We start from the raw sequence: 24,916 nt of genomic DNA, 5'->3' as shown, positions 1-24,916 counted from the left end.
CGTGTCATAGATTTTGTTACTCCTCATTGGAAGAGTATTGGACTCTGTATCAGACAGAATAAATTTGCCTATATGATTTGCTCTGACCAGTGAAGTGTGAGTAGAATTAACAGAGGATCACACCTATGGTGATATTTTAAGTATTAATGGGTGGTTCAGCTTATCATTCTCTTTCCCCCACTGTTATGAAATTGTGTTTTCCAAAATGATGTGTCCTCATTGTTACTCTGCCAGTCCACAAGTGAAAACCATTAAGTTGGACTGGAGAAATGGCTCTGCAGTTAAGAGCACTAGTTGATACCGGGCAGTGGTGGCACGTGCCTTTAATCCCAGCACTGGGAAGGCAGAGGCAGGTGGATCCCTGTGGGTTTGAAGCCAACCTGTTCTACAGAGTGAGTTCCAGGACAGCCAGGGCTACACAGAGGAAAACCTGTCTCAAAAAACACACAAACAAACAAAACAAAGAGCACTGGCTGTTCTTCCAGGGGGCCTAGGTTCAATTCCCAGCACTCACATAATGGCTTACAGTCATCTGTAACTCCAGTTCTAGGGGATCCAACACCCTCTTCTGACCTCCCTGGGCATCAGGCACACAAGCTATATACAAGCAAACATGCAGGTAACACACCTACACACATAAAATAACAGTAAAGAAAGCCATTGAGCTGTTGCCAGCTCACACAGACTTAAAATAACATTGAAAATACCAAAAATTGCCAAAGCCACAGAGAAACCCTGTCTCGAAAAACTAAAAAAAAAAAAAAGAAAATAATCTTTTTGTCGCCACAGAACATCCTTACTTCATGTTTGTTCACTAGATGTGGCCCAGTAAAATTGAATATACTTTCTCTTTCTCTACCAACGTCTACTGAGAAATGATCAAGGCATGCAGACAACAGTGGGAGAAGTTTGGAGAAGGGAAGGCACACTCTCTATGACTTCACCCTATGAAGTGAGCCTGGCATTTGTCAGCTTTTTACCTCAGGTAGGGTTAAAATCAGGCCCCTCTGCAACACCATTGAGCACAGCTGAGGAATGTATCGTCCTGGGTTGGGAGAAAAGGTACCTTTTGGTAAAGTACAATGACAACCTGCCAAGAGCTTAGGCACCCTAAAACCAGTACAACACCATACCTGACCCAGCCTGCAGAATTCCTCAGTTCACACAGCAGAGTGTCTGCTGGAGGCACTCACAACTCCAGGAGAAGCCAGGGAACCACAGGAAGGAAGCCAGAAAGGGCCTGATTGCCTAAGGGGACCCAGCCTCCAATGGTGAAAGTTTGAGGAAAACCTTGTTTTCTAGCTTGCCAGTCTCACGCCAGCTCCAGACTCTTCTTGGAATTGTTCCTTCAACCAGGGAAGTTAATCTTACTCACCTGAGAGTACTGAAAGGCACCGTGAGCAGAAGGTAGAGGTTAACAAAGCACATGACAAACGCCTCCCTACCCAAGGATTAAGAACTATACCCTCTCTATGTCTCCAGCATTCCTTGTGGATATTATTGGTGGCATCTTGGGAAGGGCCCTGGCCTGGCTTCAGAGCTCATGGAAACAGGCATGGATTTGCATTAGCCCTCAACCTAAGCAATGGTGGAAAGATGCAGTGCTTGGTAACAGTGCAAGGGGACACACAGAACAAACTTCATGTGCATAAGGCCAGCTGCGTTCAGCCAGTCCTGCTCCCCACTCTGCTGAAACAGAGTGAAAAACTGGGTTGGGGGAGAGGTCTCCCAGAAAGCCCCTCCCTCCCGTGAGCCAGCCTCCAGAAAGGCCTCTTCCTGGGGTCTCATCTTCCAATAGTCAAGGCTAACTTTATTTCGTCTGGATTGTCTTGCTTGTAAAATCTTTGATCTTGTCACTCGTCTTGTCTTAGTGTTGGTCCTGAGAGGGAAGTGGCTGAATCCTATTTTTCATAACTATCTCCTCCCATAGGCACAAATAGGTCCCCGCAAACGTTTGTTCAGCCAGCGCCTGAAGAAGACGAGTTAAGGACCCATCTCCTATGTTCCCAGCCTATCTTTCCACTGCTGTCTCCACCGAATCCATAGCCTCTTGTCTCTCTGCACCAATCCCCGGATAAAGGACTGTTGCCCAACTACGTGGTACTCCTCCTAGGCTAGCGTAGTGACTGGGACACAGTTGCCATTGGTATTCACTTATTCAACATGGTGCTTTACGTGCTTCTGGCTCGGTTGGTTTTTATACCACACCCCCTTTCAGATTCCACAAGGTGAAGTTCTCCAGTTCTACAGATGGAAAGTTTGAGAGAACTTAGATGCCCTAACCAAGGTCACCCACCTTACAGAAGGCAGAGAGAACCAAGAGAGAAATTCAGGTCTCTTAGTGCCCAATACGGTGGACTCTTCTAGATCAGCTGCATCTGAAACCTCAAATTACAAGTGACACAAAGAAAACCCTCTGGAGCAAGGACTAGAGAAGCCATGCTCGTGCACACACACACACACACACACACACACACACACACACACACACACACACTTTCCCACCCCATCCCACTAGAAAAGACTGCTATTCCTAGGAACCAGATAGGGGTCTCAGAGTTCAAGCTTAGAGCTTTCTATTGCCTGTATCGGGAGCATGGGAAATGGGTGTTTTTCTTCCTCGAGGCCTGGGTGGCTGTTTCCTACTGTGATCTGCCCTGGAGAATAGCCGGAAGAAGTGCCTTCCGGCTAAGGCAGGGAGAAGCCACTCTCTTCCCACTCTACAGAAAAAGAGACTTTTTAAAAAAATACAAAGTAGCAACTGCTTTGCTTTGTCCTTGGACAGGGAGAAAGAATTAGGAAGAGATGAGCTTGGGGGGAAATTATTAATTTGCTTTTAATATAATTGATCTAACTAATTGTATGATTTCACATTTGTGTGAGTTCACACTTAGTAATGGCTGACTCACAAAATACCTGGACATTTAGCAATCAGCTCTCATGATCCAATACAATAAAGAACCAATTACTTCTCAAGGCTCTTGTAAAACTAAATGGGATAATGTCTGTGTCCTCTAGCCCAGTACTGGAACCAGCTGTGCCACCTTGGGCAAATTTCCTAACCACCCTGTGCTGCAGGTGTGAGCCATCTCTAAAGTGAGGCTGTTGCCAGGATTAGAAGTGAGCTTGAATACGGAGAACTGCAGAGGGACCTGGTGACAGCGGTGCTCGCAGAGCCCTGTCTTGTGCAAGCCCTGCCTATACAAGGCTGGTATGTGAGGCATTTCCCTTGCCTCCACCTCATCTGAGCCCCGCTCCTGTCACACAGTGTGGTTGCTGATATTATTCCAGGAGCTTCAAGGAGAGTATGGCGTAGCAGCGGCAAGCAAGAGAAAACTTATCTAGTATGTGCGTGAGTGAAACAGACAGCAAAGCCTGTTGTCACAGGGCATATGGGAAATGCCCAGTGAGCCGTTCAGATAATGAGAGTTGAATTTCAGCAAACAGCCCCACTGCCTGCTGAGGGAACTGACCCAGCTCAAGAAGATCCGGACTGTTTCTGGGAGCAGCTGCTGTAAACAAGGTCTCTGCGTTAGTTTGAAAGGTGGGAAGGCACGACTCCCCCAGTGTGCTTTCTGCTACCCAGCAGACAGATGCTCACTGTAGGATCCATTATTCTCCCTGCTTGATTCTTTCCTGGAAATGGACAGCAGAGATGGATCGGTCAACCCTGTGGTTGCCCAAACTTCCTCAAGTGTTTGAGATGGGAGGAGGGGAGGATGCTCATACACTGGTCACAGTAGGTGCTGTGTAGGCTGGAAGGGTGGGAAGTTTCACGTGCTGAGGATGTGAGGCAGGGGGATTGAGGCTGAGTCCTTGCAAAGCATGGCTGGAAGGTGTCTGACACCGAAGGATGACAACTGTCAAACCTCAAAATCGGTTCCTTTCAGTGCACTGCTTGGACCAACAGATGATCAATGAGGAAGTCTGAAAATGATAAGTAAGTGTTACAGCCTTCATCCCTTTGGGCAAATTCTCCCAGAGCCTCACTTTCTCCATCTGTGAAGTGTGGACCAGAAGAGCAGCAAAGACCAGAGAGCCCCCCCCCAAAACTGGGGCAAAGCTTCCACACACCGCTCACAATGGCTGTGAATGACCATTTGCCATTTGAAGGTTTCCTGAAATGGTACCCAGAACCAGGAAGAAGGTCTCTTTGGGTTCCCAGGCAGATCAGGAGCACCACAGGTGGGAACCCCTCAGGCAGATCACCTTTGACCCCTAAACGTTTGCACTCGGCCTGCTCAATTCACACTTGACTTCCCAGGTAGAGATAATCCAAAACTACCTCCTGGCTTGGAAGGAGGGGCTTTCTTTAACATTGAAGATAAGGGGACTGGGGACAAGGTTCCTTAATGGAGTGCCTCCCATGCAGGAGGGACTTAAGTCCAGTCAAAACAACAACAGCAAATTAAGTTGCCAACATGTCTTTGTACTAACAACTCAACCCAGCTCTTTTCTGCTCTTACTGAGGCCCAGGAAGCAGACACGTTGTATGCTACCCCTCAGAAACAGTTGCTTTATGAAAGCAGCCAAAGGAAATAAGATCTAAAAGGAGTCCTGAAGGAGATAACACAGGACACATATTTTCCCATGCTTGAGCCAGAAAGCTCCCAACCCCTGCTGTGTCTAAATTAGCAGAACACACACTGGTTTTGATTGTCCACCGGTGATCAGAAGATGCCGAAGGGCATGGGCCATGGTAGATTATTTGCAAAAATAGCTTCGTGTGTTCCTCTTCCTGAATCTGCCCTCCTGAACATGACTTTGCAGTTGGCTCCCATCAGGAACGAGACTCTTTCAGTACCCCGTGACTCTGGGCTTGCCTTGTGACTTTGGTCAATACAAGTTGATGGAGGAGAGGTGCCAGTTCCAAACCCAGCACTCCAGAGCCCTCGCCCACCCACTCCCATTCTCTTGGAGCACTGCTGCCACCCAACAAGTCCCAACTAGCCTGAGAGCTCAAGAGATAGCTGTCCTACCGAGGCCTTCTTAAATTTCCCAGATCCCAGTTGCTGACCACAGAAACACAAATAAGCCCAGCTGAGTCCAGCACCACCCAGCTTATTCCAGCTCAAGTTGTCCACCACTGAATGGAAAGCTAAATAAATGGTCATTTTAAGTTCAAATTTGGAATGATCTTCTATTATAAAGCAAAAGCTAACTGACCCAGGGCAGGGATAGCTCCTCTGCAAAAGTCCTAGACTCCAGTGGTCATGGCCGGTCTGTGTTGACACAGAGGGACACAGATGTAGTCATACAACCACATCCAACCCATTCATCCTCACCATTTTGATGTACATCTGTCCAATTCTAATTGTCATCCCTGTGTCTGTCTGTAGGCTCCCTCCATCCTCACAGGGGGCTAAAAGTGCCAAGTAGACTTCAACCCGTGACTGAGGGAAGTTGAGACTAAATACAGAAACTCTGTTGCCCCTGACATGTTGTACACATAAGGCACACGTCCTTCACCAGTTTCCAGATCTTACCAGTGGCATCAAGGCCCAGGGCCACCCTGGTGATGGCTGTCTTGATAAAGCATTCTTTATTGGTTACCTACTCTCCTCTAACTCAGCCCCTCCAAGCCTATTGGTGCTTCCTGGAATCAACTCTCAAATAAACTCGCACCTTGGACTTATCACAAGGTTTTCTTCTGAACACCTAAAGCAAGTAGACACCAGAAGGAAGCTCTCACCCACAGGCATTGCATCATCAAACCCTACAAGCTTCCACTGTTTCTGCTCCATTCAGGAATCAACTGGACAAACACTGCCTTCTAACCACTGGCTACTGCCCCAGGCACAAACATTCTCCACAGCCCATCATGGAATTGAAAGGGTGATCTCCTTGGCCAGCTGACTTTGTAAACAGTCATCGTCGTCTTCTTCTTCTTCTTCTTCTTCTTCTTCTTCTTCTTCTTCTTCTTCTTCTTCTTCTTCTTCTTCCTCCTTTTCCTCTTCTTTGTCTTCCTCATCCTCTTCCCCCTCCTCCTCCTCTTCATCTTCCTCCTTCTTCTATTTCCAACCCACCAACTGTCTTATCTCATGCTCCAGAGGGTGGAGTAGGAAAGACTTAGAAAAACGGAAGGATCAGACTTGGAACGGAAAGGTGTGGAGAAAATTGGGCTGACACACCTGCCACTTTCTTCCTGCTCACACACACAAAACGTCCCACTTGAGCCCCCAGCAGGCTGAGCTACTCAAAGGCCCAAGCTGAGCAACTAAAGGCTCCTCGGGCCAACATCCACATTCAAAGCTATTCACCAAGTGCTGGTCACAGGCCAAGCTCTTCTTTGGGAACTACTCTTCATGTGAGCAGGGATTAAATGGACCAAACTCCTGTTCTTGTGTAGCTTGTATCCTAGAGGAGAGACACAGAGCACACACAAACACTGCAGGTGTGTGTCACACGAGGTCAGAGACTTCTATCTTACAGCCTTGTGACGCAAAGTTGCAGCAGTGAGCATTGCTTTTTGAAACAGTGAGCTTGCACTCAAACCCTACCTGGGCCCTGAAGTAGTTGTGTGATCTTGGATATGTTGGTTAATCTCTCTGAGTCTTTCTTCTTATCTCCCAGGCAGGGAATACTGCAAAGATAATGTGACCTGGCATGTTTTAGCACTTAGTAAATCTCAGCTATCGAGATTATGGTTAAGGTGGTACTTCTTGGTTAAACAGTATATGGTATTACCCACAAACACAGCAAGCACAAGAAACTAGCAAGGAACATACATGAGACAGGCAATAGACTAATCCCTTCAGCAGACCCACCTGTGGTAAACGAGTGAAACAATAGGCTTTTTCCTGATGCCTCTCTTTGACTTTTTATTTTGATTTTTTAAATTTTGTTTCATTATTGTTTTCTTCCTTTTCTAATTAATTTATTTTATATGTATGGGTCTTTAGCCTGCATGTTATATCTGTGTATCACATGCATGTCTGGTGCCCACAGAGGCCAGAAGAGAGAGCTGAATACCCTGGAACTGGAGTTACAGATGGTTGTGAGCCAGCCACCATGTAGATGCTGGGAATTTAACCCTAGTCCTTTGGAAGGGCAGCCAATGCTCTTAACCACTGAGCCATCTCTCCAGCCCCCCCCCCTTTCAATTTGCTGCTCATTGACTGGTTGATTGATGATGTTTTTTGAGGCAGGATTCTCATATGGCCTGTGCTGGCCTTAACCTTCAGATATGGTTGAGGATAAAACTTACTCTCCTGTCCCTCCTACTCTACCTCCTGGGTGCTGGGCTCCCAGGTACACACTACCACACCCAGCTCTATTGCCTCCTTTTAAAAGCACACAGCCCTCTCGGCTACTTACTTTTATTTTGCTAAAGATAAGAGTCCAGAAAAACATTTCTTTATCATTTGAGGAAAACGTTCAGGAGTTCCTGGGAGTCACAGGGAGTGGTGGGGACTAGGGCACTTGGGAAAGCCCATCTTAAAAGAAACAGAGGCGACCTGACTCACATGGCTGATTGCACACAGTGAGCCTTTTGTGACTAGATACCTGATTTTTTTTAAGAGACACCAGAAAGTAAAAGCTTTTGAGGAAGTGCAAGGAGCCAAAGCCAGAGCAGAGCTACCTCCTGTTACTTCCCCAAGTCAGTCCTTTTTGAAACATTAATACTGTTATTCAAGGGACACCATGTAGTCTGATTAATGAATAGTTTCTGTGGGGAGCAAGTGTACCCCTGTATGAATGAGTGTTCAGACACAAGCACTGCAATGTCAAGGATGCCGATGCCTCAGACCTGAGGGAACAGCAAGGTCTTCCCTCGTTCAGAGTAGAAAGTGTCAACCACAACGTTCTCCTCCATGGTGACTGCCCCCTGAGACTGCTCCCCTAGAGACCCCCTGCCAAAATTAGCTGTCTTGCCTCCTCTTTCAAATGTGCATTAAAAAAACAAAGCCCCTCGTTTCCAGGTTGTCGGTGTTTCTCCATCAGGGCACAGGGTCCACTGACCCCAGGCTTCCTGCTTGTGTGTCTGTGCTTTCATCAATTACCCATCACTCCAGTTAGGGCGCCTTCCTAAATAAAATGTAAGTCCACTATAAGTGAGGACCACCTCCACACCTTTTTAAATTAGTTATTTTTCCATTACGGTGGCAAAACATTTGGCAAAAACCAACTTCAAGAAGGAGGTGCTGATTCTGCCTCACAGCTTGGGGGTACAGTGTGCTGCCTTGGGGGTAAGCGCTTCCTAGCTTCTGGGCAGGAGCAGCTGGTCACGTGAGATCCTCAGTCCGGAAGCAGAGAGATGGATGCTGATGCTCAGCTCACTTTCTCCTTTTTATTCAGTCAGCCCAGCCACAGGAATGATGCCACCCACATTCAGGGGGGTTTTCTCTTCCATTAGACCTTTCTGGAAACATCCTTACAGATATACCCAGTTGACAATGAAGATTCGCCATCATACTTTTCTCTTTGTGTCTTGTCTGTTTTGTTTCATTTTTTAAAGACAAATTCTTATTTGTAGCCTTGTCTGGCACAGTACTCATGATAAAGTTCAGGTTGGCCTCAAACTTATGTCAGTCCTTCTGCCTCAGATTCCTAAGTGCTAGGATTACAGACATATACCACTCTGCCCAGCTTCCTATGCTTGTTTAAACCACACAAAGCCTACTTCACTAAATTGAACCCAGCAGGAGCATTGGTGTATGTGCTGACCCATTCAGCCTTCATTGCTATTCTGGATGGTATTTGAGTAACACTTTAGGATATAGACAAGGAGACCTCTTCCCAAAGAATGCAGAAAGGTGGGTGTGTATTTAACAACAAAAGTTGTTTGACAATGAGAAAGAGCCCTCTCTGAACATCCCATATCAGCATGTGCAGGCTGCATGGACAATCCTGCAATGACAGTGGTCTTAATATTGTCACTACTTGAAATTTCTCACAGAAAATAAAATGAACTCATTCAGGCTCATATCTCCTAGAGTGCCTAGAAAAAAGAAAGGGTGAAGAGATTCCATTTATAAAGTGTATTTTAAATGAAAAAATACAGTAGACCGTCCATATCCTTGAGTTGAGTCCTCAGATTCAACCAACTGAGTATGGCAAATATTTTTAATTGCCTCTATACTGAACATGAACAGACTCATTTTGTCACGACTCCCAAAACAATAGAGTGTAACAACTACTTACTTAGCATGTGCACTGTTTTTGGAATTAGAAGTCATCTAGAGAATATCTGAAGTATGAAAGAGAAGACTAGAAATGGAGGTCAACCAGTGGCCAAGTGCCTGCCTAGCTCACACTAGTTCAGGGTTCAGTCCCCTGTAAGACACATGGGCACACACACATGGACACACACACACACACACACACACACGAGAGAGAGAGAGAGAGAGAGAGAGAGAGAGAGAGAGAGAGAGAGAGAGAGAATGAATGAATGAATGACAGTCTATAGGAGGATATTGTAAACTACGTGAGCTTCTTCAGATTTAGGTACCCACACCCAGGTCCTGGAAGCAGTCTCTGAGAGTTGTGAGGCACAAGTGCATTCATTACCTTTGTTGTGGCTGAGTGTTCTGCTAGGTGGCTATCACATGTCAGTTTTAACAATCTGTTGGGCTGGGGATGAAGTTCAGTTCAGAATGCTTGCCTAATATTCACGAAGCCCTGGTTCACTCCCACAGCGGGGTGTAGAGCAGGTGTGGCGGCACACACCTGTAATCCCAGCACTCAGGAGGTAGAGGCGGGAGATAAGGAGTTAAAGGACAACTGGGTTACATAGCAAATTCAAGATCACCCTGGTTATATAAGAACTTGTCTCAGAAAAATCCTTAACTGTTCATTTACACCTGGGTTGAAAAAATATATATTTACATACATATATATATATACATACATATTTTTTACTGCTATTTGTTTAAATAGTCAGTTTTTCTTCAGGTGTGGTGGTGTATACTTTTAATCAAAGCATTCAGGAGGCAGAGGCAGGTGGATCTCTGTGAGTTTGAAGCCAGCCTGATGTACATAATGAATTTCAGGACAACCAGGTCTCTGTAGAGAGACTCTGTCACAAAACAAGCAAACAAGCAAAACCAGTCACTTTCTTAAGTCTAGCTGTAGCCCTTATACGTTGTTACAAAGAATACAGTAATTTGTTTATACTTGTTTTTACTGTTTGCTTCCCAAGGCTACTTGGTTTTTGGTTGTGTTTTGTTTTCTGTTTTAATAGGCCTAGAACCCCTAATAAAAGAGAGCTGAACAAACAGTTTGAGAACAGAGGAGTGAGCGCAAATACAGAGTGCTTGAATCATAAAGTAGTCCGACTGGAAAGGGCAGGAAGACAGCTCAATCCCAAACTCCTCTCACAAATGAAGCAACTGAGACCCAAGAGCCTGAGTGACTCACTCAAGGACACAGAGCCAGTGAGGGGCCACATACCCCATTCCTTGTGCATGCTCTACAACCCATGAACTTGCAGTCACCGCAGCTCCCTCAAATGTCCACGGCTAGACATTTAAAGGGCCAAATCCCTGCGAAGGACGGGTTCCTACTGAAGCCTAGCTAATGGAAACCATCACTGGTTTGTTGAGAGTCTACTCAGTGCTGTCTCTGCTAGGGAGGCAGAGTGGTAAAAGAACCCTGGACACATGCCTCTCCCTCAATTCAGTAAGATGACAGGAGAGTGAAGAATGAAGTGAACCCAGCACTTATAAACAGTTACAGTATTAAAACACTGTGTGTCCTGCAGTATTAAAAAGTATACTATACGTATAGCATTATACATTATATAGGTATTTATTGTCATTACATATAATAAATGCATATTAAAATATATATTAAATATGTAAAAATAGTATAAAATGGGGTTAAAATGTTGTGAAAGTCCTGTATGACCATGAAGAGGGGAGGCTGCTTTGGGCAGATGTTGGGAAAGCATTCTGCAGAAACCCTTCCTGGGCTGGAGTGCAGGATAGCACCTAGCTTTTGTTTAGTTATTGCCAAAAAGAGGAGCAAACAGCTACCTTTGTTGGCCAACCTGTTAAAAAGATCTTCTGTAGCCCGAACTGCATTCTTCCTCCCTGAGACATCCTGAGACATCAGCCTTCAATAACTTATACTTCAAACATCAGAGAACCCAGTTCAGCCCCCAGACAGGATGTTTAAATGCACCGAAAATAAGGCACTGGGCTTCAGTGTTTTAGTTCGAAATAGCATGTCTGGGAAAATTCAACATGCCAAGGGAATGACTTACATGTTCTCGTTCAACATACAGTTCATAAAAGTGATTCAGCCACTTCAAAGGATGTGCACAAAGCAGACTTCTAGAGTCTCTCTGACTGTCCCTGTGAGTCAACTGACATCGGTAGGTCACACCACCTCCCTTCCGTCTATAACTCTAGTCGGGATTTTATAACACCCACACAGCTGGCTTCCTGCCCCTCAGCACGGGCGAAGGAAATTTGGCTTTTCCAAAAAGGAAAATCTGTGTCTTTTTGCTTTCTAAGGTATTCAAGGAATCATTAAAAAGCTTGCTTTTTTTTTCCTTTTTTCTTTTTGGTTCAGCCTCAGTATTGACATATAGTCTAGGCAAGAGTTTGGAGACTTGGAAGTAGGCAGTTGTTGTGGGATATTTGTATACTGTGTGGAGATGTATTGCCGTGATTGGCTTAGTAAAGAGTTGAATGACCAATAGCTAGGCAGGAGGCATAGGCATGACTTCTGGGAAAAGAGAGATGAAGTAGGAGATGCAATTGAAAAGCAGAACAAGTCCCAGACGCACAAAATAGGAGAGAGGTAAAAGCCATGTGGTAGACGAAGATTAACTTAATTTGTAAGAGCCAGTGGGACAAGCCTAAGGTAAGGCCAAGCTTTTATAATTAATAATAAGTCTTCATATGGTTATTTGGGAGTTGGCAGGCCAAAGAAAACTTCAAATGCAGAAAGTAACCATTCAGGACCAAACCATTGGTGGCTGGGGCAGGACTGGTTCCTTGCATGCCCCAAACCAAGGTGTTCATGGTTCAATAGATCTGGGGTGTAACTCCCAGATTTACCTCTATAAAGGGGTGGGTCTCCAACTTTCCAGGGGTACTTAGCACATGCATATGAAGAAAAAACCCAGGTCCCTGGCCCCTTCTCATGGGGACCAAAAGAGTATAAACCTTTCTAGAGTATGTACCACCCCCTGAAGGGAGTCCAGAGTGAGTATCATAGGTGCCATCTTCTGTGTAACAAGAGGCAGCTTCTGCTCCCAACTCCACTAGAAGAAGCTGTAGGATGAGAGAGAAGCAGAGATCAAAGGCCATACAGATATACCCAAACTATTTCTGCTTTACCTTTGCCCATAAATCTGCCTGACCAATTGCTAGGCTGTCCCCATACCTTTAGTCCTACCTCATCTGGATCCAGGGAAGTCAAGAAAACAGGACTTCTTTGGTCAATTACCAAACCAGAGCCCTGTCATGCCTGTCCCAGCTAGCAGCCCAGGGGTGGGGAGGAGTGGCAGGGGGTAATGGGGAGACCTGAGTGGTAGCTGTGTTGACACCATGGGAACCCATTCCTCTTCTCTCTCTGAGGGGTGCTGTTGGTGGAGGGAGCTCTAAGGATCGAGCCCCCCCCCCGCCACACCCCTACACTAGCAAGAACAACTTCTTTTGGTGGAAGAGAACTATGGGAACACAGTTTAATAATCATGAACCATATCTTCCAGTAGAGCACCAGAAGAGAAGGCATTAGCTTCCTCAGGGGAGGCCCTGAGTTTCAGAGAGCCCACAATGCTGGCGGTGGATGAGAGGAATCTGTAAGTACTACAAAGTTCCTACTCTGCCTCAGCTTCTAGATGATTCCTCAGGCAAGACAGCATCCCCCTGAGAAAGAAAATATGAACCACACACCCACCAGCCATGCCACAGTCAAGCTGAGCTATAAGTTTGATGTCTGTGGACCGCTGCTCCTGACACAACAGCCACCGCCACACCACGCCTCATTGTCCCTGTCTGCCAAAGCTGAAATCAAGGCCAGCTTCGACTCAGTGCACAGCCTCCTGGGCTAGAGACGGTAACGAGATGGGACGGAGGGATCAGGAAAGGATGACGCCGTGACTGTGCGTCCCTAGGGAAGCGAGCTGCCACTTGACATCTGTCTCCTTTACCATGTGGGCACTGAGAACCTGGGTGTCGACAGACTGGTGGCAATTGGAAACAGTGATCTCCCTGAGCCCGGCTTTCCCCTCTGTGAGTGGGTCAAATGATGGCAGTATTCAAACGTGCTATCACACGTAATCACACGAGGAAAGGCCAAGCAGGCGCTGGGCCTGCGTAGAAAGTCTCCGCAGTGCTGCCTCCTGCTGCTTCAAGTGTGCCTACAGTACGCACACACCACCTGGGAGTTGGGTGCAGGAAGCCCAGGGCATAAGGCAGGGTGAACTCTCAGGCATCTCTGAAGGAGGCCACTGTCCTGAGGACTGCACGCGCCTACACTCCACATTCACCCCTCTATGGGACCTTTTCTTACCCAGAGCATCTTCCTCCATCCTTCACTACGGTCCTGTCATGTGGCCAAGGAGAGTATGCTTCCCATCTCAGAGAGATGAAGTCCCTTGCCCAAGGCCGTCTGCAGGGCCAGAAACTCAGGGCTGCCTGGCACTGTGGAATGGGAGGAAGGCAAGCGGGAAGGGATGCCCGAGGTACAAGATTTAAGGAGCCACTCATTAGCACAACCCCAAGTGGGGACACCTTTGTTCTTCTCTGCTATCTGTCCTCAGGCCCTAGACTCCTCCCCAAGCGCTGAGGTTGAGTCTTGTGGCACTCCATAGAAGGGGTCAGTCTTGTAAGAGCTCATCCCTGAGCCTCACGGTGACTGGTCTAGCAGCTAAGCCAGACATCTGTCTCAGGATCCAGCTGCAAAAGATGAATTGAGTAATCTCAGAAGGCAGCTGGGGGCGGGGTAAAGTTCTGTGCATCTTTAAGCCTGAGGGCCAGGAAAGAAAGGACCAAGTCCCACCTAAGCTGGGTAGATTCCTGAAGCCCCACAGCCTCACCTGTCTTAGGAGAGGACTGGTCAAGCCCTGCAGGCAAGCAGCCCAAATGGATGACCCCTAGGACAGTGGCTCCTCCATGCTGGCTTGCCCGGGAATGAAAGCTCTCCTCCTTTCATCCCTAGCTTGGCCTCCTTTTGCCCCTCCCATGAATCATGAGAGGTACCAAGTAGCTACAGGAGATTTACTTTGAAATCTGCCAAGAGGAAAATTCATTTCCACTGTGGATGATTGCGTTCACTAATTAATTATCTCTCTCTCGTTCCCGCATTGCTATCAATATTCCTGTAAAAGCAACACATGAGGGGCAGGAGGGATTCACACCCCCCTCCCAAGCCAGGTTGCTCTCCTACTCTAAACTCATCCCTTCCCCGAATGGAAGGGGGATCACAGAGGTACCTACATTTTGTGACTGTTGCTATTAGAAAAATAGCCACAACTTACTAGTGTCCTGTAGTTGGGTACTGAGTTGTTTGTTTCCTTAGGCATACTATTTAACACTCACACCAAACTTAACAGGATTTTTGTTTTGAAGTGTAACATTTTTAAAGATCTATTTTACTTTATATGTATGAACGTTTTGCCTACATGCATGTATGCACCATGTGCACATTATCTATTGGACCCCCCAGAACTGGGTTACAGATGGTTGTGAGCCACCATGAGGGTGCTGGGAATTGAATCCAGGTCCTCTGCAAAAGCAACAAGTGCTCTTAACCTCTGAGCCATCTCTCCAGCCTCTTTTTTTGTTTTGAAGTGTAACTTAAATACAATAAAGTACTCATGCCGGCAGGCCACAGCTCAATGAATTTTACCGTGTCAACATGACCAGTTTTGTCTAGTTTCCAACTTCTTAGAAATGAACTCATTCTGTAGGCACTTTATTTTCTTTCCTTTTCACCACAGGGTCTTTTGCAGCCCATGCTGACCTCAAACTTGTCACATATCCAAGGGTGGGATTACAAGTGTGTCCCACTAGGCCTGATTTGGGCGGTGCTGGGAATCAAACCCAGGGCTTCATGCATGTTAAGCAAGCCCTGGACCAACTGAGCCACACCCTCAGCCCTGACATGCGTTCCATTGTGTCTGATTTCTTTCCTCAACTTTGTGCAATCCATCTGTGTTATGTCTTATCAGTTGCTCTTTGACACACCTACATGGAATCCCACTGTGTGATTATACACAGTGTGGTGGTCCATTGAGGCAGGTATGACTAATAACATCATCACCATTGTGATCCTTTGAGTTTGCAGACGTAGCCCCACATTGCTCTCTAACCTTGTAGGCAGTTACAGACTGACACTGAATCTAAATTGAACCCAGGTTCCTCTGACTTCAGAAGCAGCCCCTTCCCTCTTTGCAGTCTTGCCCAGGGGCAGGAGAAATGAAATCTGCCCCCTGTGGTCATGCTCTTGCCTCATGAAGTATGACTGAGAGGAAGAAACAGACGAGGCTCCAGGTGGAGAGAAAACGGCCCTAGGTTTGGCAATGGCCAATATTTGTTTTTGTTGCATTACAAGCTGATAGCGAAGGTATAGCCGTCACTCACAGCCCTGTACCTTGAGACCGAGGCTTTGCCAACATTTCACAACAAGTACAAACAGCCTACACAAGGAAGAGATACCCTCGTCCATGGATCAGCAGCGACTCACAGGTAGCCCTTTCTCAAGAGGGGCTTATATGTGCCCATTTGGAAGCCCTGCAAAAAGCATTGCAGCTCCTAAGGCCAGGTTTCTCTGTAAACCAAGCCTTACCCATCGAAGAGCGAAGCCCCCAGAACTGGTCCTGACCTCTAGAACAAGCCAAGGTATTTGCCCTGTTCCCAGCTCTCTGAACCTGCAGGCCCGGACAGGACCATCTGCAAAACAGCCATGGGGCAGCAGGAGCCCTGCTGACCTCCCTGCCACTTCACCCCCTGAACTCAGGTAGCATTCCAGTCAGTCCAGCCAGACATGATTAAATGGTTGGCTACGTGCAGGGGTGGGAGACCCCGGGGGAAAAAGGGCTCAGAGCCAACTCCCTGAGGCACCCAGGGCACCCTTTGGTCTGTTGATCATTAACAGAAGCCACCTCACAGCAGACAGAAAGGGGAAAGTCCAAGGGGATGGCCTGCTCCCTCCTCCCGGCACCCTCCTCCGAACATGCCAATCCAGAGCTTCATGGGCCATGAGCTCATGACCCTGGGGGAAGGTGTGTGCAGAGTCGTCCAATCCAGCTGGTGCCTCTCAGCTTCTGCAGATCACCACCAAGGGCAAGGGAGATAGGAACCCGACCCTGGGAGATCTGTAGTTACTGTGTGCCAGGGACTGTGCCCAATAGCTTCAGTGTGCCAGCCAATGTACTCCATAGGACAGAGGAAAAATGCCATGATGTTGCTAATGGGTCTGGGTTCAGGTCCCAAGACTCTCTCACTGTATGACAAATTGATGATCTCCCCTGTGTCTCACTTCTCCCATGGAAAGTGGGGGTGCTATGTGTGCTGGTCAGTTTCATTGTCAACTTGACATAACCTAGACTCACAAGGGAAAGGCGTCTCAGTGAAGGATCCTCTAGATTGGCCTGCGGGCATCTCTATGAGGGATTGTCTGGATTGCTTTAAGTGATACCAGAAGACCCAGGCTGAAAGAGGGAGGCAGCATTCCCTGGTTTGGGACCCTGAACAGTGTAGGAACAGAGAAAGCTAGCTGAACACTAACATGATCACACCCGTTCCTCTCTATTCTTGACTGAGGCTCTGGTGTTTGAAAGACCTACTGTCTTAACTTCCTTGCTGCGATGGATTATAACCCAGAACTGGGAGTTAAAGCGGATCGTTCCTCCCTAAACTGCCTTTTTGTCGGGCTATCTCATCGCAGCAACAGAAGAACTGGGATACTGCAGAACTTCCTCCTTGGCAGCACATGAGCATCTGAGTTAGCACACTGAGGTCCTAAAATACTGTCTGGTTCCATGGAAGCTGCTGCTACTTAATGTTTCCACAATCTTCACAATAACCCCTTGAGACAGGTTGTCCGGCCTGCTAAGATGGCTCAGTGGGTAAAGGGGATTGCAGTCAAGCCTGATGAACTGAATTCAATGGGAAGGACCCACATGATGGAAGGAAAGAACCAACTCCCACGAGTTGTCCTCTGACATCCATGTGCATGTTGTAGCACTCATGCACATACACCTTAAAAAAATATTCCAGGTGTGGTGACACACTCATCAATCCCAATACTTGGGAGGTAGATGTAGCCTGGTCTACATAGTGAGTTCCAGGACAACCAGGACTATGCAGAGAGAGCCCGTCTCAAAAAAAAAAAAAGTGATCTTGCTGTTTTAATGGTTGGCAGAATTCTCTGAGAAGAGACATGAAATAATTATAACTGGGTGGTGCTGGTGCACACCTTTAATTCCAGCACTTGAGAGGCAGAAGCAGGCAGATCTCTGAGTTGAGGGCCAGCCGGGTCTACACAGTGAGTTCCAGGACAGCTAGGGATGCACAGAGAAACCGTGTCTTGCAAACACAACACAGGTTACTGCTTCCGTTCTTGGTGCCATTCTCCTTGCCGTGTGTCACCTACGCAGCCCTAGCTCCTGAAATGCCAGGGGTTTGTGATCCCTGAGGCCCAGTGGCGCCTACCTTCCTCCTGATGGTGAGGCATCAAGACCCCTGAAGGTCAGTGGCCCAAGCAGCTCATTGCTTTGAGTTGCTCCAAAAGTAGGCAGGGCAGCTCTAAGTCCTTGCCCAACAATGATAGCCCAGGCTCTAGGCAGGGCTAAGAAAGAAGACCCGGCTGCCCAGGCCAAACAGGGGCAAGTCTTTTGGTCCACATATCCCCTTGTGTGGGCCCTATCTTCAGCTCACACTTCAGGGTTCTCCCCTCCCCCCAGTTGTGAAACCACATTTCCTGGATGTCCCGATAGTCTATGCTTAGGACCACTGGGCCAAAGCCCTTTCTAGCATGCTGGGGAAGTAGTGGGGCTGAAAGGGCTCCTGCTTCCTTTCCTAAGTAGCTTCAGGCTCTACCAGTTCAGATCTAGATGGTAGGAAGCCAGACTAACGAGCTGAACAACTCCTGAGTTGCTCTTGGAGACACTTAGGTGGGCTATGGGACTAGGGTCTACAAACAGTCAGTTTCCCTAGGTGACATTGAGTCCCCTTTGCCTCTCTACCCTCCAGGACCTCCTGGATTTGATCCTTTCTTTGTTAGAGACTGAATTCAAAGGAGGATGTTCAGGGTGGTTGTGAGACCCCCCCCTCTGAACCCAACTTGAGATATTGTGAAAGGAAGAATTAGATATCCACCATAGGCTCTCTGTGTCTACAGAGAATGAGCTCAAGGTGAATGACTGAAAGTCTTTTAGTCAAAATAGAAGATCATTACCCACCCAAATACATGCTTACACGCGCACACCACACACAGATGCACATACACACACGGAACCTAGAGGCCTAGGTTCATTCAGATCCCAGGCTCAATAACTGCCTCTTTCCTCTTTGTATCAACCCCTGTCCTGGGAAAGGAAATAAAGGAAATAGTCCCATATTTCTACCTCACAACCCTGACACTAACATCTTCTGGGAAGGTGAAATGTCCATTCAGTACTCGACAGTGTCTGCAGCTGATCTACATAGGGAGATGGCCAGTGGAGTGGAGATAGAGACCTCTCAACCCTCAAAACTTACATGTGAGGAGCCAGTGGCTCAGGTATTATCTCTGCCTGTGCAACTCAATCCTCCCAGATATGACTCAAGATCTTTACAAGAACCAACTCCTTTCTCACCATTAAGAATCACTTTCCAGTGGTTGCCTGATCCCAACTGATTTCTCAAGATCTTCCTGCCTTGCTTTCGTTCAGCAAATCTGGTGTTCACCACTCCAACTGACCTGGCTGGATTTGTAACCAAGACCCCACCTACCCATTTTCATGGCTCCTGAGGTGGCAACCACTTTCTATCAGTCTCCATTAGTCCCCATCTTCCCTGTACAGGCCTCCCGTCAAACCCAGGTGCAGACTGCCCTTTTCCATCCTCCTGGTTCCTCTCCAGGTATGCAGTGCCTCAGGGTGGTACTGAGAGGCTAGGGCCTTGGTAAATGCCAAGCATTCAATTCAGGCCTGCCAGGATAGCATGGGTTACATGCCTTATCAGTAGCTAGCTCCCTGACCACCCCCTCCCCCAAAGGAAGACCACACAGGAAAACTGGATATACCTGGATTACAGCTCCCAAAGTAGCCAAGCTGGGCAAGGTTACCCTGGACCTGCTCCCAGCAGACTTCTAAAAGGCCCCCACTCCTCTCAAGTTGAGTGAACTTCCAGCATCCACACCCACAGGATGTAAGGCCCAACCACTGCCCTGCCCTCCAATGAGGTTCAGACACACAAGAGAAACAGCCTATAGAAAAACCATTTCTTGAAAAACGGGGTTTATTGATTTTTTTTAAACTGCAAATAGTCGTTACAAAAAGTTTTTTTTCTTTTAAATAAATTCACACAAAGAAAAAGAAATAGAAAGCGACGGTAGTGACCAGCAAGAGGAATAATAATTACATTCATCTTTATGTGTGTGCGCCAGTTTACGTTAACATTGGACAACTCCAACCTGGGATCCAGAACCTCGAATCTGCGAGCGGAATGTCTAGAGATGGGCACGTACAGTCAAAGGGTTTCTCACTTTTTTGTTTTCCCTTTTAGAAGCTATACATAAAAGGTGGTTTCCTTCTGTACTGTCACAGAACTTGTACATACATTCTCAGTCCTACCTGTGAAAGGCCTAAAGAGAAGAAACTCAATTTGCAGTCCGACACAAAGGGGAGAATTTCTAAAATAAATAATCCAACAGTTTTTTGCATTTTTTTAAATTAATTTTTCATTTTTTTAAAATAAAATAACCAAAAAAAGTGTAAAGTTACAAAAATGTTGTTGAAGAATAATATATTAAAACTGTGGAAAAAAGGAAAGACACGTCACAAAATTTAAGATTAATATGAAGATCATAATTTAACATAAAAGAATATATTCTATGGATTTGTCATCCCGATAAATATGAACAAAATTAACAAAAAAAGCATAGTTTGGCAATAAATACGTTTTGATAAGTTAAATAAGCTTTTTTATATTGATGTGCAGTGACAAGCAAAATTTTTGCTCTCCAATTTCTGAAAGTTAGATGAAGTTTAAACCCAGGGAAAAAAGCATGGCGTGAGGGCTCTAAGGTAGACCTAAGGTATTCTAGAGCAAAATCCATTAAAGCTACTTCTACAGGAAATCGTTTTACACAGATATTGTATGTGGAATGAATACCATTAACTGCTCACCCCTTACATTTTTTTTTAAGCTTTTCTCTCATTTTGCTGTAATTTTTAAGATGTCACATATGAATTGGGGAACTTTAGCACCAAAATCAAGTCTCTCATAGTCCATCTAGTTTCCCCTTCCTCCCCACTTAAAAAAAAAAAACAAAAACAAACAAACAAAAAAAACAAAGAAATTAAATCGCAAAGTCCCACTTATGTCAAAACCTTCGTCCAACTAGTCAACCTTGCTCCCTGAAGACCTACACAAACCCGGGCAAGATTAGTCAACAGGGGTTTGGGCTGGAAGAAAAAGGTTTTGAATGTCAAAATAGGTTTCCCCCAAACCCCAAGTCCAGCAACAATTCTCTGAGGGAGGCGGGTAACTACAAGGGAGGGGAGAAGTGTGCGGGAGACTGAAAGGAAGGTGCACTTGTGTCGCCAGCTGGGGGAGCTGCTGGTTGCGGGTCACCCCCAACCCCACGGGCAGAGGCTCTGGGAGGCCCACGGGTGCCCCCTGGCGTTGAAGAGGTAATGTAGTCACAGTGACAAAGTTAGATAACAAGGCACTAAGTTGCTTCTGTAAACGGTTACTGCTTTTCTTTTGTGATTTGGCACTTAAGGCTTAAGCCGAAAAAAAAAAAGGCATCTACTGACAAATATGGGACTCTGTTATGCGTGGTTAAGTGGGCTATGAAATGGAGGGAGGGAGTTTCAAGCCAGAAGCTACCAACAAATTGACTTGTCCTTATGTTAGGGGAGGGGGCAACATACCAAGGTTCTGGGGAAAGGGGTTGAGCTTAAATGTATCAATGAAGGGGTTGGGGGAACGTTAAGGGGTGGGGAGGTGAGGGTATGGATGGGGTGCAAGGTGGGGAGGTGAAGGAGGCAGGGCGTCCCTCCCTACCCTGACTTAGTCATCTGAGATGGAGAGTCTGCTGAAAATGGGCAGGCGTCTTGAGTTGTCCAAGGTAGGGGAATCTGAGCCACTGTGGCTGCTGCTGGAGCTGCTCAGGTAGCCCTCCTGGTCCGAGAGAGAATCCTGAGGGCTGGGGGGAGAGTCAAACATGTGAGGGGACTCAGACATGGGCCGGAAGAGGAAGGTGGTGGGGGAGCCTCCCCCGGGCAGCCCCATGCTAGGAGCAAAGAGGCTTGCCAGCTCCTGGCTGGAAAAGGCGAAGGGGTTATTGGTGCCATCGGGCAGGGTAGGTGAGCCCAGGAGGTCATCCGCGCTCAGGATGGGGGGTGGGGTGATGGACGTGGGGCTGTCCAGCAGCCCCGTGGCAGCGGCGGTGGCAGCGGCACTGGGAAACCCAGCAAAGCTAAAGCTATGCTGGAGGCGGGGACGGTCAGCGGAAAGGTCCCGGCCCCCGGCCAGGGCGCGGCGCTCCTCGGCGTTGTGGATGAAGTGGCAGCGGGGCCCGTAGGGGCAAAAGCCGATGGTGTGGAAGGTGCGGCACAGCTCCGTCTTGTACTTGGGGTGGCGGGTCAGGCTGCGGAGCTCGTGGATACCGTGCGCGAACTGGCACTTGTCCCCGTACTTACAGGCACCGTTTTCTTCGAAGGGGCGGCACAGCTCCGTCTTGTAGCGGCTGGAGTTGACCTGGCCGCTCCCCGGCTGCTTCTGGGTGGGCAGCAGCCTCTCGCCCCCTTCAGAGAAAGAGCGGTCTCGAAAACGGCTGTCGCGGGAGCTCAGGGACGGGGCCGGCTCACCCTTCAGGCTGCTGAGAAGTTGGTTCTGGTGGAACTTGGAGCTGGGCAGAGTGACCGAGTGCCTCCGAGGAAAGCCCCCGCCAGCAGGGGTGCCCACTGCCTTCCTGTCCAGCAGGCAGCCCCCAGCACTAGGAGTGCTGTAGTTGAGCATCTTGTTACCCTGGGGGAAGGGGGGAGAAAAGGACCGGTGAGTGACTGAAGACACCCACGAGGTCAGGGCATGGTGTTCACAAAGGACAGCACCCCTTCAGATAGGCCAGTCTCTCTCTCCTCTCTAAAAGGAGCCACCTGGGTTTATTTTGGCACTGCTCATGAGAAACCACAAAATCCTGTTCTGTGTGGAAAAAAATTATGTGCGCATCCTGCTCCACGCTGACCCCTGATACGTAGCTTCATATCCTCTCATTCCTAAAGCTACTCCCCCCCAAAAAAAAACCCAAGTCCTGTTTATACTTTCCTCAACTCAGAAAACTTCACACAAGGCAGTCCTCTCTAATTTGCCTCCCCCAACAGAACCAGGTAAACCCCTGGGAGAAGACAGACAGGGAGCCAAATCCTCCCAATCAGTCCCTGCTAGCCCCCTCCCCCACAATCTGGCCCCAAACTCTCCACTTCCTCTTCCACAAGCGTACCCTTCCTTTAGCAACAGGTTTTTAAACTGCGCCCCCCTTTTTATTCTTGCTTGGGAAAGGGCATAGTCCCTTGGGAAAGGCATATGCACGGACCCCAAGCTTCTGGAAGAGTACCCCCCCAGAGGGGTTTCTCCCACCGTTCCCCACCCCCTTCACTGGGAAGACGTCTTTGCACAGGGTCTCCTGGCTGCAAGAGAGGTCTGGATAAGAGCACCAGTGTTTAATCTTGAACCAAAGCTGCAGATGGGCGAGCTCCAGCAACGCCCCCCCATACACCTCGCGGTCAATGGGGGGGCTTCAGCAAGGACACAGAGCTACCACAATCTCTAGTCACCTGCTCAAACTACCTAAGATTTAGAAAGAGTGGGGGTGGGCGACTTGAAAGTTATCTCCAGGCCCCTGACACATGTGGGTGTCATTGTGCAAATTCTAAAGTTAGTCCCTTAGGATCAGCAGCGGGGGATCGGGAATCAGTAACCCTGTAACCGCAGCCACCCCACCGAGAGGATTACAGGAACCCAGTGGAGAGCCGGTTCCCAACAATGAGGTTCATTTTAAAAGTCCTGCGGGGGGAGGGGGCAAAAGAAAGAGAAATAGATCAAAGAGCGGGCAGCCAGGACGAGAAGGATGGAGTTGCCCAGGAGCTCAGGCAGCCGCCAGGGCAAATAGACTTGGGGAAACGCAGGGAGGGGAAAAAAAGCTGAAAATTCAAAGTTTTTGATGTTGCTCTTCAGCTCCAGCACGCCCCTGTGCCCCAGCCCTGCAGCCCCGGGGCCTTGGCAGCTGCACCGACAGGAGCTGCAAGCTAGGAAGAGAGCAACATGACCCGACGTGTTTAAGGGAAGGCAAAAACAGTTCAGCAATTAAAAGTAGCCTAGCAGCTTCATCCTTTCAAATGGGGGAAGTGGGGGGTGGGGAAAGCAGAGTGGGAAAACATTTAACAACATCCATGGAGTTGTACATTTCAACCGCACTCCTGGAACATTCTGGCTTTAAAACTTTTTTTTTTCGAAAACCCGACTGGCAAACTACCCCCATCTAAGGAGGCCCTCTTAAGTCCTAACTGGCGGGAACTTGAGCTCTGGCAACATTTTGTTCCCCTATTCCTCAATCAACGAGCCGTAGTGCCGCACACACAGGTAAGCAGCCACTTCCAGCCAAAAGTTTGCAGCAAGAGACCAGCGCTCTCGCGGTGGAAGCCTAGCCCAGCTGGGGCGGGCACAAACTCCACTACAAACTCTCCTTGCCTACAATTTTTAAACTTTAAATCGGCCCCTTTTACTTGCCACATATCTCTAAGTTCTCCAAGGCAGACAGAGAAATTCTCCCAGCCAAATATCGTTCTGAGACTTCGCTTTTCCTAGAGACCCTACACCACAGGCGGGCAAAGTTGCCGGGTAGACTCGAACTCCTCCAGAGAGCACACCGGGAGCCCACCGAACCTCAGCTCCAGTGGTACACCATGCAAAGAAAGAATCCTTCCGAATTTGTCCCAATCCTAGCCACTCTTCCGCATCCCCGGGCCAGCCCGTGCCCCGCAAACTTCAGCAGTCGCCCAGAACTTTGCTCCCAAATTCACATGGAACTCCACCGGGGACCTGAAAGTCTGAGTAGGGAGGACATGGCCAAATTCCTTCAGAGCGGAGGGAAGCACAGTGAAAGCCCTTCACTCGCTCTGCGCCGCTTCCCCAGACCCGAACTTTTAGGTTTCTTTTAAGCACAAGAGAAACTTTCGGAAAGCCAAAGTTCCGCCCTAGTTTACCTTGCATAAAACTTCGCTCAAGTCGAAGATGGTGGCAGATACGAGGGTGGTGGTCATCGTGGGGGTTCGCACGGGGCAAGGGATAGGATCTGCTGTGTCGTGAAGGTCCCGGTGCGGGGAAGGCGCAGCCTCCGGCTCTCCGGTCTGGAGTCCCACACGCCTGCTCCCGGCGCCCCTCGCCTTTCTGACTCTCCCGGGCTGCGGCGCGCAAAGCCCAACTTATAAGATTTGGCGGATTGAGGGGAGGAGCTTTAAACTTATTTAAATGAAGAAGAGGAGGCGGAAAAAAAAGTTGATTGACACTGAGGTTGAATCAGCCATGCGGTCAAGCGGGAGGGAGGGGTAAAGGGGGAGGAAAGAAACTTTCAAAAGGAAGAAGGGGGAGGGGAGACGAGGAAAGAAGGCGGAAAAAAAAACCACTCGGAGCGGCGCACAACTTTTTTTTCTTAAAGAGGAAAAGTTTCGAGTCTGCGGGCTCCGCTCCCGGGCGCTGGGGGCGCCCCTCCCTGGGGCCGGGCGGGGCGGAGGGGGAGGGGCGCCCAC

At 48.1% G+C, this 24,916-nt stretch overlaps 1 protein-coding gene across 1 annotated transcript; it reads right to left on the bottom strand.

Annotated features, from left to right (window-relative positions):
* Positions 1–19,382: 19,382 nt before the first annotated feature.
* On the bottom strand, positions 19,383–24,750 carry Zfp36l1 (ZFP36 ring finger protein like 1). Its single transcript, XM_005072734.4, has 2 exons — positions 24,374–24,750; positions 19,383–22,139 (listed from the first exon to the last, which is right to left on the bottom strand). The coding sequence occupies exons 1-2, from the start codon at positions 24,428–24,430 to the stop codon at positions 21,180–21,182; spliced, it is 1,017 nt and encodes a 338-aa protein (XP_005072791.1). The 5' UTR covers positions 24,431–24,750; the 3' UTR covers positions 19,383–21,179.
* Between the last annotated feature and the right edge of the window lie 166 nt (positions 24,751–24,916).

Source organism: Mesocricetus auratus, unplaced genomic scaffold, assembly GCF_017639785.1.
Source record: "Mesocricetus auratus isolate SY011 unplaced genomic scaffold, BCM_Maur_2.0 Super-Scaffold_15014, whole genome shotgun sequence".
Lineage (NCBI taxonomy): Eukaryota > Metazoa > Chordata > Mammalia > Rodentia > Cricetidae > Mesocricetus > Mesocricetus auratus.
Note: the sequence above shows the minus strand (reverse complement) of the source record. Positions and strands in the feature narration are given on the sequence as shown.